Source organism: Bufo bufo, chromosome 5 (assembly GCF_905171765.1).
Source record: "Bufo bufo chromosome 5, aBufBuf1.1, whole genome shotgun sequence".
Taxonomy (NCBI): domain Eukaryota; kingdom Metazoa; phylum Chordata; class Amphibia; order Anura; family Bufonidae; genus Bufo; species Bufo bufo.
In genome coordinates, this window is record NC_053393.1 from 127,872,413 (window position 1) to 127,889,930 (window position 17,518).

Below are 17,518 nucleotides of genomic sequence, written 5' to 3' on the forward strand. Positions count from 1 at the left end.
TTGCAAGGCTTACATAATAGAAACCACCCAAAAATGACCCCCTTCTATAAACTACACCCCTCAAGGTATTCAAAACTGATTTACAAACTTTGTTAACCCTTTAGGTGTTCCACAAGAATAATGGATTTTCCATTTTAATTATTTTTTCCAGTTACAAAGCAAGGGTTAACAGCCAAACCAAACTCAATATTTATGGCCCTGATTCTGTAGTTTACAGAAACACCCTATATGTACGGGCACACGGCAGGGCGCAGAAGGAAAGGAATGCCATACCGTTTTTGGAAGGCAGGTTTTGCTGGACTGTTTTTTTTTGACACCATGTCCCATTTGAAGCCCCCTGATGCCCCCTAGAGTAGAAACTCCAAAAAAGTGACCCCATTTTAGAAACTACGGGATAGGGTGGCAGTATTGTTGGTACTAGTTTAGGGTACATATGATTTTTGGTTGCTCTATATTACACTTTTTGTGAGGTAAGATAACAAGAAATAGCAGTTTTGGCACAGTTTTTATTTTTTGTTATTTACAACATTCATATGACAGGTTAGATAATGTGATATTTTTATAGACCAGGTTGTCACGGATGCGGCGTTACCTAATATGTATACTTTTTTTTTCATTTATGTACGTTTTACACGATGATTTCATTTTTGAAGCAAAAAAAAACATGTTTTAGTGTTTCCATAGTCTGAGAGCCATAATTTTTTCAGTTTTTGGGAGATTACCTTGGGTAGGGTATGATTTTTGCGGGATGAGATGACTGTTTTATTGGCACTATTTTGGGGTGCGTGTGATTTTTTATGATGTAAGGTGACAAAAAATGGTTTATTTAGCACAGTTTTTATTTTACATTTTTTACGGTGTTCATCTGAGGGGTTAGGTCATGTGATATTTTTATAGAGATGGTCGATACGGACGCGGCGATACCTAATATGTATACTTTTTTATTTATGTAAGTTTTACACAATAATATAATTTTTGAAACCAAAAAAATTATGTTTTAGTGTCTCCATATTCTGAGCCATAGTTTTTTTATTTTTTGGGCGATTTGTCTCAGGTAAGAGCTCATTTTTTGCGGGGTGAGGTGACGAAAGTCCTGATCATGCGCCAGAATTATTACGGCCGAATGCTACTCTACAATCAGTACTACAGTTGCAAGAAAAAGTATGTGAACCCTTTGAATGATATGGATTTCTGAACAAATTGGTCATTAAATGTGATCTGATCTTCATCTAAGTCACAACAATACAACAAAGATTAATGTTACCATGTTTTTATTGAACACACATGTAAACTTCACATGCGGTGGAAAAAGATATGTGAACCTTGAATTTAGTAACTGGTTGAACCTCCTTTGGCAGCAATAACTTTCAACCAAACCCTTCCTGTAGTTGCAGATCAGACGTGCACTACGGTCAGGAGTAATTCTTGACCATTCCTCTTTACAGAACTGTTTCAGTTCAGCAATATTCTTGGGGTGTCTGGTGTGAATCGCTTTCTTGAGGTCATGCCACAGCATCTCAATCGGGTTGAGGTCAGGACTTGATTGGGCTACTCCAGAAGGCGTATTTTCTTCTGTTCAAGCCATTCTGTTGTGATTTACTTCTATGCTTTGGGTTGTTGTCCTGTTGCAACACCCATCTTCTGTTGAGCTTCAGCTGGTGACAGCCCCAAAGCTGCCCCAAACCATGATGCCCCCCACCACCATTCTTCACAGTTGGATGAGGTTTTGATGTTGGTGTGTTGTGCCTCTTTTTCTCCACACATAGTGTTGTGTGTTTCTTCCAAACAACTCAACTTTTGGTTTCATCTGTCCACAGAATATTTTGGCAGTACTGCTGTGGAACATCCAGGTGCTCTTGTGCAAAACTGTAAACATGCAGCAATGTTTTTTTTTTTTTATTGGACAGCAGTGCTTCCTCTGTGGTATCCTCCATGAATCCATTCTTGTTTAGTGTTTTACGTATCGTAGATTCGCTAACAGGGATGTTAGCATATTCCAGAGACTTTTGTAAGTCTTTAGCTGACACTCTAGGATTCTTCTTCACCTCATTGAGCAGTCTGTGCTGTGCTCTTGCAGTCATCTTTACAGGATAGACACTCTAGGAGAGTAGCAGCAGTGCTGAACTTCTCCATTTATAGACAATTTGTCTTACCGTGGACTGATGAACAGCAAGGCTTTTGGAGGTACTTTTATAACCCTTTCCAGCTTTATGCAAGTCAACAGTCTTAATCGTAGGTCTTGAGAGCTCTTTTGTGCGAGGCATCAAGTCACTCAGGCAATGCTTCTTGTGAAAAGCAAACCCAGAACTGTGTGTGTGTTTTTATAAGGCAGGGCAGCTGTAACCAACACCTCCAATCTCATCTCATTGATTGGACTCCAGTTGCTGACACCTCACTCCAATTAGCTCTTGGAGATGTCATTAGTCTAGGGTTTACATACTTTTTCCACCTGTACTGTGAATATTTACATGGTGTGTTCAATAAAAACATGGTAGCATTTAATTCTTTGTGTGTTAATAATTTAAGCAGACTGTGATTGTCTATTGTTGTGACTTAGATGAAGATCAGATCACATTTTATGACCTATTTGTGCAGAAATCCATAAAATTCCAAAGGGTTCACATACTTTTTCTTGCAACTGTAGATCAGGACATTGTCAAATAATATTACTGGAATACTGGTGTTGTATTGGGGGCTTCTAGCAACAGATCTGTATGAAGCTGTAGATTAAAGGGTTGTCTGACCGCCATGGTAAAAATCTACGAAGGCCCTGAATATATTTGAGAACAAAAAAAAAAAGCTTATGAATGCATCACCCCTGAGACAAATAAATGGCTGAAGCAGTGCATGTGATGACGGATGGAACGACTGACTTCTGGTCACTATAGGGGACTAGATCTTTATTGCTGTAAGGCCCATGCACACGAAAGTATTTTCTTTCCGTGTTTGTTTGTTTGCGGATCGGATGCGGAACCATTCACTTCAATGGGTCCGCAAAAAAAAAACAGAAGGTACTCTGTGTGCATTCCGTTTCCGTAGTCCGTATTTCCGTTCCGCAAAAAATAGATCATGTCCTATCAAGTTTAAGACAAAATTTGGCTTTCTATTATATGTTGTTGCATCCTATTAGCTATAACATGTACTCAGCCTGGTCTATACCTACATGTTTTGTTAATTCTAGTTGCCCCCTTTTCTTTGTGTTAATTTATAGACTTTGAACTCTGACTTGCATTGTCATGCTATACTGGTGTGAATTAATACATATACTTTTTATTTTGTACCTATATATGTACTACTTATATATGTACTATCTTACTGCCATTGTAAGCTAATTATTATTTAAAAACAATAAAAAAATTTGATGCAAAAATATAAATAATAGATCATGTCCTTTTATTGTCCGCATTACGGACTCTATGATCTATGAAGGTCCAGCTGTCCGTTCCGCAATAATACGGAATTGCACACGTATGTCATCCGTATTATTATTATTATTATTATTATTATTTTTATTTATTTTTTCGGATCTGTATTTTGCGGTCCACAAAAAACATATGGTTGGTGCATGAGCCCCTAACTGTTTGCCAGTGAACAGGTGTATCCTCAGGTTAAGTCATCAATATCAGATCGGTCCCCCCACAGTTAATAGTTTGAAGGGTCTGTAGAGCTCATGCAAGCGCTGCGCCCTCTTCAGTGTTTAACTGCATTGAGTTGAAAAAAGTGTAATTGCACGGTTGGTGGGGGGTGGCAGTAGTGGGGCCCCCATCAATCGATATTGATGGACTGGACAACCCCTTTAAATTCATTCTGGCCCTTAGTTTATTTTACCTTTTACCCCTTTAATGCTGGCCATAGACATCAGATAGTCGTTGACAGAATCCGATTTCTGTCGAATTAGCCCAGTAGTCCACAAAAATCTCCTTTTGAGGGAAATAGTGATTTTTACATGTCTAGGCCTCTATTTCCCCAATATAAACAGCGCCAGAGGAAGCCGGTGGTCACTTATTTCCCTCCAGGACAAGGATTTGGTGAAGATGGCGTCAGGGGATCAGTTGTTGGGCTGATGACTGTTATGTCTATGGCCAGCATAGGAATATCATCAAGGTTTGTGATTGCAGATATGTACGTGGCTTATGGTTGATGAATGACTCTTATGACCTACTTCCAAAAATGAATTGACTAAACACGTTGGAACATGACGACTATGTTAGCTATTCCATTATTCAACTTAATCATATGTAACTTGTTTTCATCTTCTTAGACATTTACAGCTTATCCACAGAATATGCCGTACCCCATTGGCCCCATGCACATGGTGCATATTAGACATTGATGCAGAAAATCTTCAGTGTAATACAGTAGGCAATTTTCAAAATCTCATCTACACAGTCCGGAAATTTTCCACGAGTGGATTGTCTAGCTGTGCGGATTTTGAACTGCGCAGCATGTTGATTGTGTGGATTTTCATTTCAGATTTCACCCTTTGCAATGCAAAAGGTGAAATGTGGCTCAAACCCGCAAAATCCACATGTCACATATGCAGATTTTGGTGTGTATTTAGTGCAGAAAGGCAGAAAAATGCACAAGAAGATCCATATAGACTACACTGTCGTATACATGTACTCTTTATTTCCAGAATGGGGGCCTCTGATCCCCATCCTGGCAGAAGAGCCATCATGTGCACTGCATGATGCAAGTGGGACTCGAATCTAAATATAAAAAAGAATCATTACTCGCCCTCACTAATCCCCTTCTGCTGCAGTTACACCGCTACTGTGGTGCCCGCTGTTCCCATGGCTTGGAATGCCCACTCAGCCAATCACTGGTTGAGGTGCGTCACTTTGGCCAGTGATTGTCTGAGCAGGTATTCCAGAACATTTCCTGCGTGTCCACCTAGGACTAGGAAATTGTGAGCAGCAGGGATCAGTGTGGGTGAGTAATGCTACTTTTTTAAGGCCCATGAAACCTTTTCACATTGTATTTTCCACTTTTCCCATCTGGTAACTTCCAGTTACTTGTTTGTTTTAAGGTAAATAGTGAAGAGCATCTTGGTGACGATGACAAGGAGGAAATCTACTGGGATCGTGTCATACCCAGTGAGATGAAAGAAATTGTGAAGAATCCAAAGCTGGTTCCTTCAGATAGTATCACTATATGGATAGATCCACTGGATGCAACTCAGGAGTATACAGGTATGTGCCTTATTTATAGCCTCAGTTAAAGGGGTTTGCAGAGTGGTTGGGAGGAAAAAACGAAAACGTCTAAATGATCGCGGGTCCAGTGCCACAGCTTTTGTCTCCCTGCTTCAGTGGTCAGGCACGCGACACCACGGGGTCTGACGTGACTGTCCTGCAGTGGTGATGTGCATGTCTATGTCATGCTTCTGGTCCCAGAGAGACTGTAAGCAGCGGAGATGGTAGCTGCGGTGCTAGAACCAGGACCTCTTGGAAAGGTAAATGTTGTTGCATACAAGTTGGCCGTATTTTGGTGCAAACCATGGATCTGCAAAATCTGGATAACTTCCATATGCATTCCACGTTTTTCGCATTTCCGTTAATAGGACTATTTTCGTACTCCATGCAGACCAGAATGGGATATGTTGTATAATTTGCAGAACAGTCGCACAGTGTGGCTGCTTTCACACGAGAGCGAGTTGTGCACTCTGGACTCGGAGTGTGAGTATAACACAGCACCCGTTATCTAATACATTCCAGACCTCTAAGGGTTACATAGCATCATAAATCAATACAATGCTATGTGACCCTGCAGTGCTAGAAGTTGAGGACGGGAGCTGGGTTATGCTCGCGCTCAGAGTCCGGAGTGTGAAAGCCGTGCGCTGTCGGCAAAAATATGCCATTTAAAATACGGGTGTATGTAAGGCCTTAGGCTTCATGCTACAAACCACCAAATCTGAATACCTTCCACATTTTTCTTACTCCCATCAATAGAAAGGATCTTGTTCGCAATACAGACCAGAACAGGAAATGTCCTATAATTTGTGTAACAGCCACACGGATCTGCAAAAAAAACCGTGGGTGCGTACATGACTTCATAGACTGAATGGGCCAGTGTGCTATCCCTAAAAAAAATTAAAAAAAATGTGGCTAGCACATGGATGAGAAATGTCCCCACCTATCCCTTGGTTGAACTTGATGGACTTGTGTCTTATTTTTTTAATTTTTTTTTATTGTATTAATTATGTGGTCGTGTGCATGAAACCTAAAAGTAAAAGAGGACGTAATTCACCCATTAAGGACTGTGGGAATATTTTATATTTTACTTCTCTGCATATTACTAGCCATGGCTTTATTTGTACTTCTTACTTTATATGAAGTTATTAGTATGCACTATTTTTTTGATATTGTAAGTGCTTTTTTTCCTTTTTTCTTTTTCTTTTCTTTCTTGCTCTGAAGAATGGGGCTGTCAGTATAAAACTCCCAGAGTTAGGGTCCATTCACACGTCCGTAATTTGGGTCCGCATTTGTTCCGCAATTTGCGGACCCATTTACTTTCAATGGGGCTGGAACGGATGCAAATCCACATTTCCTGTCTCCGCATCCGCATTTTCGGGATCCGTTTTTTCGGGATCCGCAATTTCGTTCTTGAAAAAAATAGAACATGTCCTATTCTTGTCCGCAATTGCGGACCAGAAAAGGCATTTTCTATTATAGTGTCTGTGATGTGCGGATCCGCAAATTGCGGATCGCACATTGCAGGTGTCCGTGTTTTGCGGATCCGCAATTTGCGGATACGCAAAACACTTACGGACGTGTGAACGGACCCTTAAAGGGGTTGTCCTGCTGTTAATATTGATGACCTATCGTCAGGATAGGTCATCGATATCTGATCGGCGGGGGTCCGACACCCAGCACCCCCGCCCATCAGCTGTTTGAAGAGTGCCGCTTCCTGTTCATTATACAGCCCATCGTCTTGGAAGTGCAGTGTAATGACAAATACTTGAATGGAGTGGATACTTGTCATTACACTGCACAAGAGTCAAGACTTAGTGTAATGACGAGGAAGCAGCGCTTTCATAGAGCGCCTCCTCGTCTCACATCTATCCGCAGGGGTCCCGGGTGTCGGACCCCACCGATCATATATTGATGACCTATCCTGACGATAGGTCATCAATATTAACGGCTAGACAACCCCTTTTAAGCCTTATTCACACTTCCGTGTTTGTGATTAAATCCGTGATAAGATGGTCAGTGATTCATCTGTGTAGAATCCGTGTTTGGTCTATGTGTGTTTTTTGCTCCCCTTGTGTCATCCATGTTCCACTGACACTGCAAAGCTAAAAAATTTATTTTTCAGAGTATCTCCTATAAATGGTCCATGAAACACTGATGAAACATGTATGGCATCTGCTGGATTACAGTTTTTCACTATAATGGGAGCGATGAATCACTGACGTGTGAATAAGGCCTTACAATGTCAGCACTGCAGTTGCACCTGTGCTCCCGTTGGCAGAGCTGCTATGCCCAGTGCAGCCACCATTAGCAACATGCATACAGTATTTTTCGCACTATAAGGCCTCCTTCACACAACCGTTTTTTTTTTTCCATTTACGGGCCGTTTTTTGCGTTCCGTATACGGAACCATTCATTTCAAAGGTTCCGCAAAAAAAAAAAAAGGAATGTACTCCGTATGCCTTCCGTTTTTCCGTTCCGTTGAAAGATAGAACATGTCCTATTATTGCCTGCAAATCACGTTCTGTGGCTCCATTCAAGTCAATGGGTCCGCCAAAAAAACGTAACACATACGGAAATGTATCCGTATGTCTTCCATATCCGTTCCGTTTTTGCGGAACCATCTATTGAAAGTTTTATGCCCTGCCTAATTTTTTCTATGTAATTACTGTATATTCCATAGGGAAAAAATGGAACGGAAACAAATAACGGAACAACGGATCTGTGAAAAGGACCGCAAAACACTGAAAGCCATACGGTCGTGTGAAAGAGGCCTAAGACACACATAGGTTTTAGAGGAGGAAAAATATAAATAGAACAATTTGCGTCTCCTGCTCTGGACCGCACCGCCACTCAGGAGATGCAGCACACTCTTCCTGATGGTGCACAGTGTAGGTCATAGTGCGCTCCTGTGCGCGGTACGTCTTGATGGTGTACACTGTCAGGACACCACGCTGCACCAAGAAAAGACATCTAGGGAGTGGTAAGTACAGCCAGCACCAGGAGTGCTGTAGTCACAGCTCCTACTGCACTAATGAAAGCTCTCATTAGTAACAGATGTTAAAGTCCTGGCCCTGGATTGCTTTTTTCGCTTTATAAGATGTGCTGCCATTTTCTCCCCACCTTTTGAGGGGGAAAAAAGTGTATCTTATAAAGTGAAAAATATGATCTGTAAAGGGTGCATCAGGGGAGAGTGAGTAAGGGGACTGCTGTGACCACATCTGTTGTGTAGGTTATCATTCATGGTGAAACCTTTTTTATTATTATTTTTTTCCCAGAGAATCTTATTAACTATGTGACTACCATGGTGTGCGTTGCTGTGAATGGAAAACCGGTTATAGGTGTGATACATAAACCTTTCACAGGGTATACTGGTGAGTTTTTTTTTTTTTTTTTGTTTGTTTTTTTTTAACCTTTTTTTATTATTACATTTTATGTATAACAGTGACTGAATGTAAATGTGAATATTTAAACGTTAAAATGCTTTACATTACTGATATGTGGCCTGTAGCTGGCTTTGGCTTGGTGACTTGGGCCAGTACAAGGGGCACAGAACCTTCCGTTCCCGATTATTGCCCACTTATGTGAGCTGTATTTATCTGCAGTGCTATGGCCATGGACGATAGTTCCTACGATCACTTGTCCACATACAGATTTATTTTTTGTCAGTTGTCATCCATGTTTACCCAGGACAATGTGCGATCAACAACCAATACGGCGCAAAAGTGTGTGCGTCGCCCGACAAAAAAGAATTTTCCTTGTTTGTGGGTGATCTGCTTCAGCTTTACATTGAATAGTTATCGGGAACGATCGTTCATGGGATGCCAGTCATAGGCCCGATCCTCTGCCTGTGGGGTGTTGTCACCTCATGCATTATAGGACATTCTGTTCCCAGTCAGCTAATAAGACACAAGGCCAAGGCGGTGGGGGTGTATCAAACGTCTGCGCAAGTTTTCTAGAGCAGAAAAGTTTCAGATTCTAGTGCAAGTCTCATTTTACATCTAAATTGGCATGGACCTTCTGAGGATGCAATAATGGTGCCTTGGAATAATTTTGGCACATTGGACACCAGAATTTTATTTTTATTTTTTTTCAGAAATGCCAATCTTAATAAATTAGTTCCAGTAAGTTTCTAGAACAACTTGCAGCAATGATGCAAAGCTAGTAAGACTCACAGCAAGCTGCCTGTAACAGAATTTACTAAGTGTGCCCATCTAAACATTGGGTTTGTGACTACCTGTGATACCCTGTCATTTGTATGTATAGCTAATCACGTGAACAGTGACCAGGATTAGCTAGTGATTAGGGGTGAGTGAACTTGTGTGTTTCAAATTTGGGTTCGGGTTTTATTACAATTCCGTTATGGATTCCGTTACCACGGGCAGTAATAGAATTCTATGATGGAATGCCTTTAACCTCTTGCGGACACAGGGCGTATGTCTGAGTATTTCCGACTATGCCCTAACCCCCCCCCCCCCCCCCCGTATTGGCGATTAACCCCTTCTATGCCGCGATCCGTGCTGACCGCAACATAGAAGTTGTTTGTGGTTAAGTGATCGCATTGAGTCCCCAGGCTGCTGTGGCCGGGGACTCGATGTGTCCGAAGGCCGCACTATGCCATGCAGAGGCTGCCCAATGCCTTGCACGTCATCGGGACCTGCCTTCTATGGGAGCCGAGGAGATCCAGCCTCAGGCTGGGTCTCCTAGGCAACCTGTTAGTGTATGAGTCAGTGTCATACACTAACAGGCAATGCATTACAACACAGGTGTATAGTAATGCATTGGAGAGGGGATCAGACCCCCAAAAGTTGAAGTCCCAGAGTGGGACAGAAATAAAGCTTAAAAAAAAGGGTTTTAAAAAAAAAAAATGTAAGTTTTAAGTTAAAAAAAAGAAAAAATGCCCCTTTCCCCTAATTTAATAATAAAAAAAAAAAAAGAAAACACACATATTAAATATTGCTGCGTCCGTAACGGCCGGCTCTATAAATATATCACATGATCCACCCCGTCCGACAGACACCATAAAAAAAAAAAGTGTCAAAAAAAGCTATTTTTGTCACCTTACACCACTAAAAGTGCAACACTAAGCGATCAAAAAGGCATATGCCCCCCCAAAATAGTACCAATCTAACAGTCACCTCATCCCGCAAAAAATTAGCCCCTACATAGGACAATTGTCCAAAAAATAAAAAAAACTATGGCTCTCAGACTATTGAGACACAAACATGATTTTTTTTATTTTTTTTGTTTCAAAAATTATATTAGTGTAAATAAAAAGTAAACCTATTAGGTATCACCGCGTCCGTATAAACCTTCTCTATAAAAATATCACATGACCTAACCCCTCAGATGAACACCGTAAAAAAATAAAACGGTGTAAAAAAAGCCTTTTTTTTTTTATCACCTTACATCACAAAAAGTGCAATACAAAGCGATCAAAAAGTCATATGCACCCTAAAATAGTACCAATCAAACTGTCATCTCGAACCGAAAAAAATGAGTCCCTACATAAGACAGTCGCCCAAAAAAAAAAAAACTATGGCTTTCACAATATGGAGACGCTAAAAAATAATTATTTTCAAAAATGCTTTATTATATAAAACTGAAACCAACAACAACAAAAAAGTAGTCATATTTGGTATTGTCGCGTCCGTGACAACCTGCTCTATAAAAATACCACATGATCTAACCTGTCAGATGAACTTTATAAATAACAGAAAATAAAAACAGTGCCAAAACAGCTATTTTTTTTTTGGTTACCTTGCCTCACAAAAAGTGTAATTATAGAGCAACCAAAAATCATCTGTACCCTAAAATAGTACTGCAACCTTATCCCATAGTTTCCAAAATGGGGTCACTTTTTTGGGAGTTTCTACCCTAGGGGTGCATCAGGGGGTCTTCAAATGTGACATGGCAAGTTAAAATTATCCCAGTGAAATCTGCCCTCCAAAAACCATATGGTGTTCCTTTCCTTTTGCGCCCTGCCGTGTGCCGTATTGAGTTTAGTTTGGCTGTTAATCCTTGATTTGTTAGCGGGAAAAAAATTATTAAAATAGAAAATCTGCCAAAAAAGTTAAATTCTGAAATTTCATCTCCATTTTCCATTAATTCTTGTGGAACACCTGATGGGTTAACGACGTTTGTAAAATCAGTTTCAATTAAAAATAACCAAAAACCGTCATTTTCCCCAAATAAAGTAAAAAAAAAATTGGTAAAAAATAGGGGGGGGGGGGAGTTTACATATTAGGTATCGCCGTGTCCGTATCGACCGGCTCTATAAAAATATCACATGACCTAACCCCTCAGATGAAAACCGTTAAAAAAATAAAATAAAAACGGTGTAAAAAAAGCCATTTTTTGTCATCTTACATGACAAAAAGTGTAATAGCAAGCGATCAAAAAGTCATATGCACCCCAAAATAGTGGCAAACAGTCATCTCATCCCACAGAAAATGAGACCCTACCCAAGATTATCACCCAAAAACTGAAAAAACTATGGCTCTCAGAATATGGAGACACTAAAACATGAGATTTTTTTTTGTTTCAAAAATATTATTGTGTAAAACTTACATAAATACAAAAAAGTATACATATTAGGTATCGCCGCGTCCGTAATAACCTGCTCTATAAAAATATCACATGATCTAACCTGTCAGATGAATGTTGTAAATAAAAAATAAAAAAAACGTTGCCAAAACAGCTATTTCTTGCCTCACAAAAATATAGAGCAACCAAAAATCATATGTACCCTAAACTAGTACCAACAAAACTTCCACCCTATCCCGTAGTTTCTAAAATGGGGTCACTTTTTTGGAGTTTCTATTTTAGGGGTGCATCGGGGGCTTCAAATGTGACATGGTGTCAAAAAACTGGTCCAGCAAAATCTACATTCCTTTCCTTCTGCGCCCTGCCGTGTGCCCATACAGCAGTTTACGACCACATATGGGGCCATAAATATTGAGTTTTGTTTGGCTGTTAACCCTTGCTTTGTAACTGGAAAAAAAATATTAAAATGGAAAAGGGTAAACGACGTTTGTAAAATCTGTTTTGAATACCTTGACGTGTGTAGTTTCTAGAATAGGGTCATTTTTGGGTGGTTTCTATTATGTAAGCCTCACAAAGTGACTTCAGACTTGAACTGGTCCTTAAAAAGTTGTTTTTTGAAAATCTCTGAGAAATTTCAATATCTACTTCTAAACTTCTAAGCCTTGTAACGTCCCCCAAAAATAAAATGTCATTCCCCAAATGATCCAAACATGAAGTAGACATATGGGAAATGTAGAGTAATAACTATTTTTGTAGGTATTACTATGTATTAAAGAAATAGAGAAATTGAAACTTAGAAATTTGCAAATGTTTCAAAATTTGGTATTTTTTTTTTAATAAATAAAAGCAAATTTTCTTTACTCCATTTTACCAGTGTCATGAAGTACAATATGTGACGAAAAAACAATCTCAGAATGGCCTGGCTAAGTAAAAGCATTTTAAAGTCATCACCACTTAAAGTAAAACTGGTCAGATTTGCAAAAAAATGGCCTGGTCCTTAACCCCTTAAGGACTCAGCCCTATTTCACCTTAAGGACTTGGCCATTTTTTGCAAATCTGACCAGTGTCACTTTAAGTGCTCATAACTTTAAAACGCATTGACTTATCCAGGCCGTTCTGAGATTGTTTTTTCGTCACATATTGTACTTCATGACACTGCTAAAATTGGGTCAAAAAAGTTAATTTTTTTGCATAAAAAAATACCATATTTACCAAAAATTTTGAAAAATTAGCAAATTTCAAAGTTTCAGTTTCTCTACTTCTGTAATACATAGTAATACCCCCAAAAATTGTGATGACTTTACATTCCCCATATGTCTACTTCATGTTTGTAGCATTTTGGGAATGATATTTTATTTTTTGGGGATGTTACAAGGCTTAGAAGTTTAGAAGCAAATCTTGAAATTTTTCAGAAATTTACAAAAACCCAATTTATAGGGACCACTACAGGTCTGAAGTCACTTTGCGAGGCTTACATAATAGAAACCGCCCAAAAATGACCCCATTCTATAAACTACACCCCTCAAGGTATTCAAAACTGATTTTACAAACTTCGTTAACCCTTTAGGTGTTGCACAAGAGTTATTGGCAAATGGGGATGAAATTTGAGAATTTCTTTTTTTTGCCTAATCTTCCATTTTAACCCATTTTTTCCACTAACAAAGCAAGGGTTAACAGCCAAACAAGACTGTATCTTTATTGCCCTGACTCTGCCGTTTACAGAAACACCCCATATGTGGCCGTAAACTACTGTACGGGCACACAGTAGGGCGTAGAGGGAAAGGTGTGCTGAATGGTTTTTGGAAGCCAGATTTTGCTGGACTGGTTTATTGACACCATGTCCCATTTGAAGCCCCCCTGATACACTCCTAGAGTAGAAACTCCATAAAAGTGACCCCATCTAAGAAACTACACCCCTCAAGGTATTCAAAACTAATTTTACAAACTTTGTTAACCCTTTAGGTGTTGCACAAGATTTAATGGAAAATAGAGATACAATTTCAAAATTTCACTTTTTTGGCAGATTTTCCATTTTAATATTTTTTTTCCAGTTACAAAGCAAGGGTTAACAGCCAAACAAAACTCATTATTTATGGCCCTGATTCTGTAGTTTACAGAAACACCCCATATGTGGTCGTAAACCGCTGTACGGGCACACGGCAGGGCGCAGAAGGAAAGGAAGGCCATACGGTTTTTGGAAGGCAGCTTTTGCTGGACTGGTTTTTTGACACCATGTCCCATTTGAAGCCCCCCTGATGCACCCCTAGAGTAGAAACTCCAAAAAAGTGACCCCATTTTAGAAACTACGGGATAGGGTGGCAGTTTTGTTGGTACTAGTTTAGGGTACATATGATTTTTGGTTGCTCTATATTACACTTTTTTGTGCGGCAAGGTAACAAGAAATAGATTTTTTGGCACGTTTTTTTTTTTTTTGTTATTTACAACATTCATCTGACAGGTTAGATCATGTGGTAATTTTATAGAGCAGGTTGTCACGGACGTGGCGATACCTAATATGTATAAAGTTTTATTTATTTATGTAAGTTTTACACAATGATTTCATTTTTAAAACAAAAAAAATGTTTTAGAGTCTCCATAGTCTAAGAGCCATAGTTTTTTCAGTTTTTGGGCGATTATCTTAAGTAGGGTCTCATTTTTTGCAGGATGAGATGACGGTTTGAGTGGCACTATTTTGGGGTGCATATGACTTTTTGATCACTTGCTATTACACTTTTTGTGACGTTAGATGACAAAAAATTGCTTTTTTTACACCGTTTTTATTTTTATTTTTTTACGGTGGTCACCTGAGGGGTTAGGTCATGTGATATTTTTATAGAGCCGGTCGATACGGACGCGGCAATACCTAATATGTATACTTTTTTAAAATTTATTTAAGTTTTACACAATGATTTCATTTTTGAAACAAAAAAAATCATGTTTTAGTGTTTCCATAGTCTAAGAGCCATAGTTTTTTCAGTTTTTGGGCGATTATCTTGGGTAGGGTATGATTTTTGCGGGATGAGATGACGGTTTGGCACTATTTTGGCGTACATGCGACTTTTTTGATCACTTTTATTACCTTTTTTGGGAAGTAAGGTGGGCAAAATTTCAATTTCCTAATAGTTTTAATTTTTTTATTTTTATGGCGTTCACCGTGCGGGGAAAGTAACATGACCGTTTTATAGATCAGGTCGTTACGGACGCGGCGATACCAAACATGTGTAGGGAATTTTTTTTTTTTTCATTTTTAATCAGTGATAAATGTGTTTTTTGATTTTTACTTTTTTTTTGACCCAGACCCACTTGGTTCTTGAAGATCCAGTGGGTCTGATGTCTGATTAATACAGTACAGAACAATATATATTGTACTGTACTGTATTTTACTTACACTGAACAGATCTATGCTTTTTAGCATAGATCTGTTCAGCACCATGGACAGCAGGATGCCTGAGAGGCGTCCTGTTGCCATGGGAACCTTCCCCGTCTGCTCAGTACTGCTCAGAACTTCGCAGACGGGGAAGGGTAAGGAGGGGATCTGTCCGGGGGCTGTCTGGGAGCTCTCTCCCTCTCCATCGGGGGGCTGCAAAGGCACAGCAGCCCCCCGATGGGAGAGGGAGGGAGCTCCCTCTTACTGTTAACTTTTTCCATACAGCGGTCCGTACGGACCGCTGTATGGAAAGGGTTAAACGGCTGACATCGCATCATCGATGTCAGCCGTTTATACCAGGGTGCCAGCAATGTGCTGGCACCCTGGTATACCCACTGAACACCAACGATTATTCAAGGGGAGGCGGGCGGGGGATCGCGACCTCCCGCACCGCCCCCACCGCCCACAACTCCCCCCCCCCTGCACCACCCGCCGGCAAAAAAAACATGCAGGGGGGGTGTAAAATATATATATTTTAGGGACACTAAAGCTTCTGATCCCCGCGGTCAGGGCCCGCGGGGATCAGAAACTGCAGAAAGCGCAGCAAACCGCAGGTCTGAATTGACCTGCGGTTTTCTGCGATCGCCGATGCGGGGGGTCAAATGACCCCCCCCTGCATGGTTACGGGATGCCGGCTGAATGATTTCAGCCGAAATCCCGTTCCGATTAACCCCTGGGGCGCCGGAATACCGATTTCAAGTTATGACGTACCGGTACGTCATGGGTCCTTAAGGACTCGGGACCCATGCCGTACCGATACGTCCTAAGTCCTTAAGGGGTTAAGGTGAAATAAGGCTGTGTCCTGAAGGGGTTAAAGGGAACCTGTCATCTGGATTTTGTGTATAGAGCTGAGGACATGGGATGCTAGATCGCCGCTAGCACCCTTTAAGGTGAAATATGGCTGTGTCCTTAAGGTGTTAAAGGATAACTGTCATAATTTCATAAAAAAAAAAAAATCAATTTTAGCATATGTTACTGCTGCAGCAGCATTATGCATAAAGCAATCTTTAGTTTATTCACTTACCACTTTTCCTCGAGTTTCCCCATTAGTTACGCCTGTTTTAAATCCTACATTATGAGGATCTTCTCAAGATGGCTACTTTGCCAGTTCTCTGAGGCCAAAACTGCTTTCCCTCACTTCCCATACACATATGCTGTAGCCAGCAGCTCCCTGCCAGCCATTCAGATTGAATTACTGAGAGACGCGCCTCCTCACTCTGAAGCCTAATGCAGCCATGCAGTGTGAAGGACCGCCCCTCCGTCTTGCTGTCTTTTTAGCTGGAGACAGACAAGCCATAGCAACTGTCTTTTAAGGGAGCAGTGGAAAGGGACAGAGGACATTAATGAAAGCTGTTATTATAAGGTAATTACAGATCTTTTGGCAATTGTTGACAGACTAACTCAGGTATACATGCCTAGCTGTAATAAGCTAGCAAATAAAAATAAAAAATGACAGTTAACCTGTCAGCGGCAAAACCCATCCCAAACCGCCAGCAGTGCCTTCAAGTAGCCGGCAGTGAGTTTCGAATGATTAATTTCTTACTGCATTCTGATGAGGCAGAAGTATGAAAAATGTTCTTTTATCCTCCGTCCGCGCTATTTTCTAGTCAGGCTTAAAGTCTAGGGGGCAGCGGCCTCTTTGCTTCAAGTCCAAGTAACCGCGCCCCCTCCCCTGCCCCTTCGCTGTGACTGACAGCGTTTATGCCGACAGCCGGCTGTCAGTCACAGCGAAGGGGCAGGGAAGGGGGCGCGGTTACTTGGACTTGAAGCAAAGAGGCCGCTGCTTCCCTTTAAGAGGCATTCCGTCATAATAGAAGTCTATGGGCCGCATAATGGATCCATCTGGTTTCCGTTATGCAGGAGTCCTTAAGCCAATTCAGTCCATTGACAGATGTCCAGAGCAGACCCTTTTTTCCTGTTCCTGGTCAGTCCGTAGCACTTTTTACCCAGGCAGATGAATTGCTGATCAATGATGGAACTAGTTAATCAGCACTCTTTCATGTTTGACCTTTCATGTTTTTTAGTTGTTTTTTTTTAGTTTAGATAAATACCTTTCCTTGAGGGGTTTCCTTGCTGATGCAGTCACCCTGCCTGTTTTCTTTTTTTCAAATATTGCTCCTACGCCCCGCTGTGCCCCCCACTGTTTTCCCGCTCAGTATATTAATACTGAGCATCGATACAGGGAGGAGGAGACGCCAGGGTTCCTCAATGGGCGTCTCCTTCTCCCTGGCTGTGCCGAGATCCAATCACAACAGAGAGCGTCACAGCCAGGGAGAAGGTGCTCTACAATAGATGGTAATGATGTGATCCTGCCTATGATATGCCATCATGGCTGAGCAGCCTGACAGGTAAACTC

The 17,518-nt window shown here is 40.7% G+C and overlaps 1 protein-coding gene across 1 annotated transcript in view; it reads left to right on the forward strand.

Moving 5' to 3' along the window:
- The window catches only part of BPNT2 (3'(2'), 5'-bisphosphate nucleotidase 2), a 33,599-nt gene that overhangs the window by 5,087 nt on the left and 10,994 nt on the right, over nt 1–17,518 (forward strand). Inside the window, 2 exon segments of the mRNA XM_040432741.1 lie at nt 5,030–5,192; nt 8,468–8,563. Coding sequence (XP_040288675.1) covers nt 5,030–5,192; nt 8,468–8,563 — 259 coding nt within the window.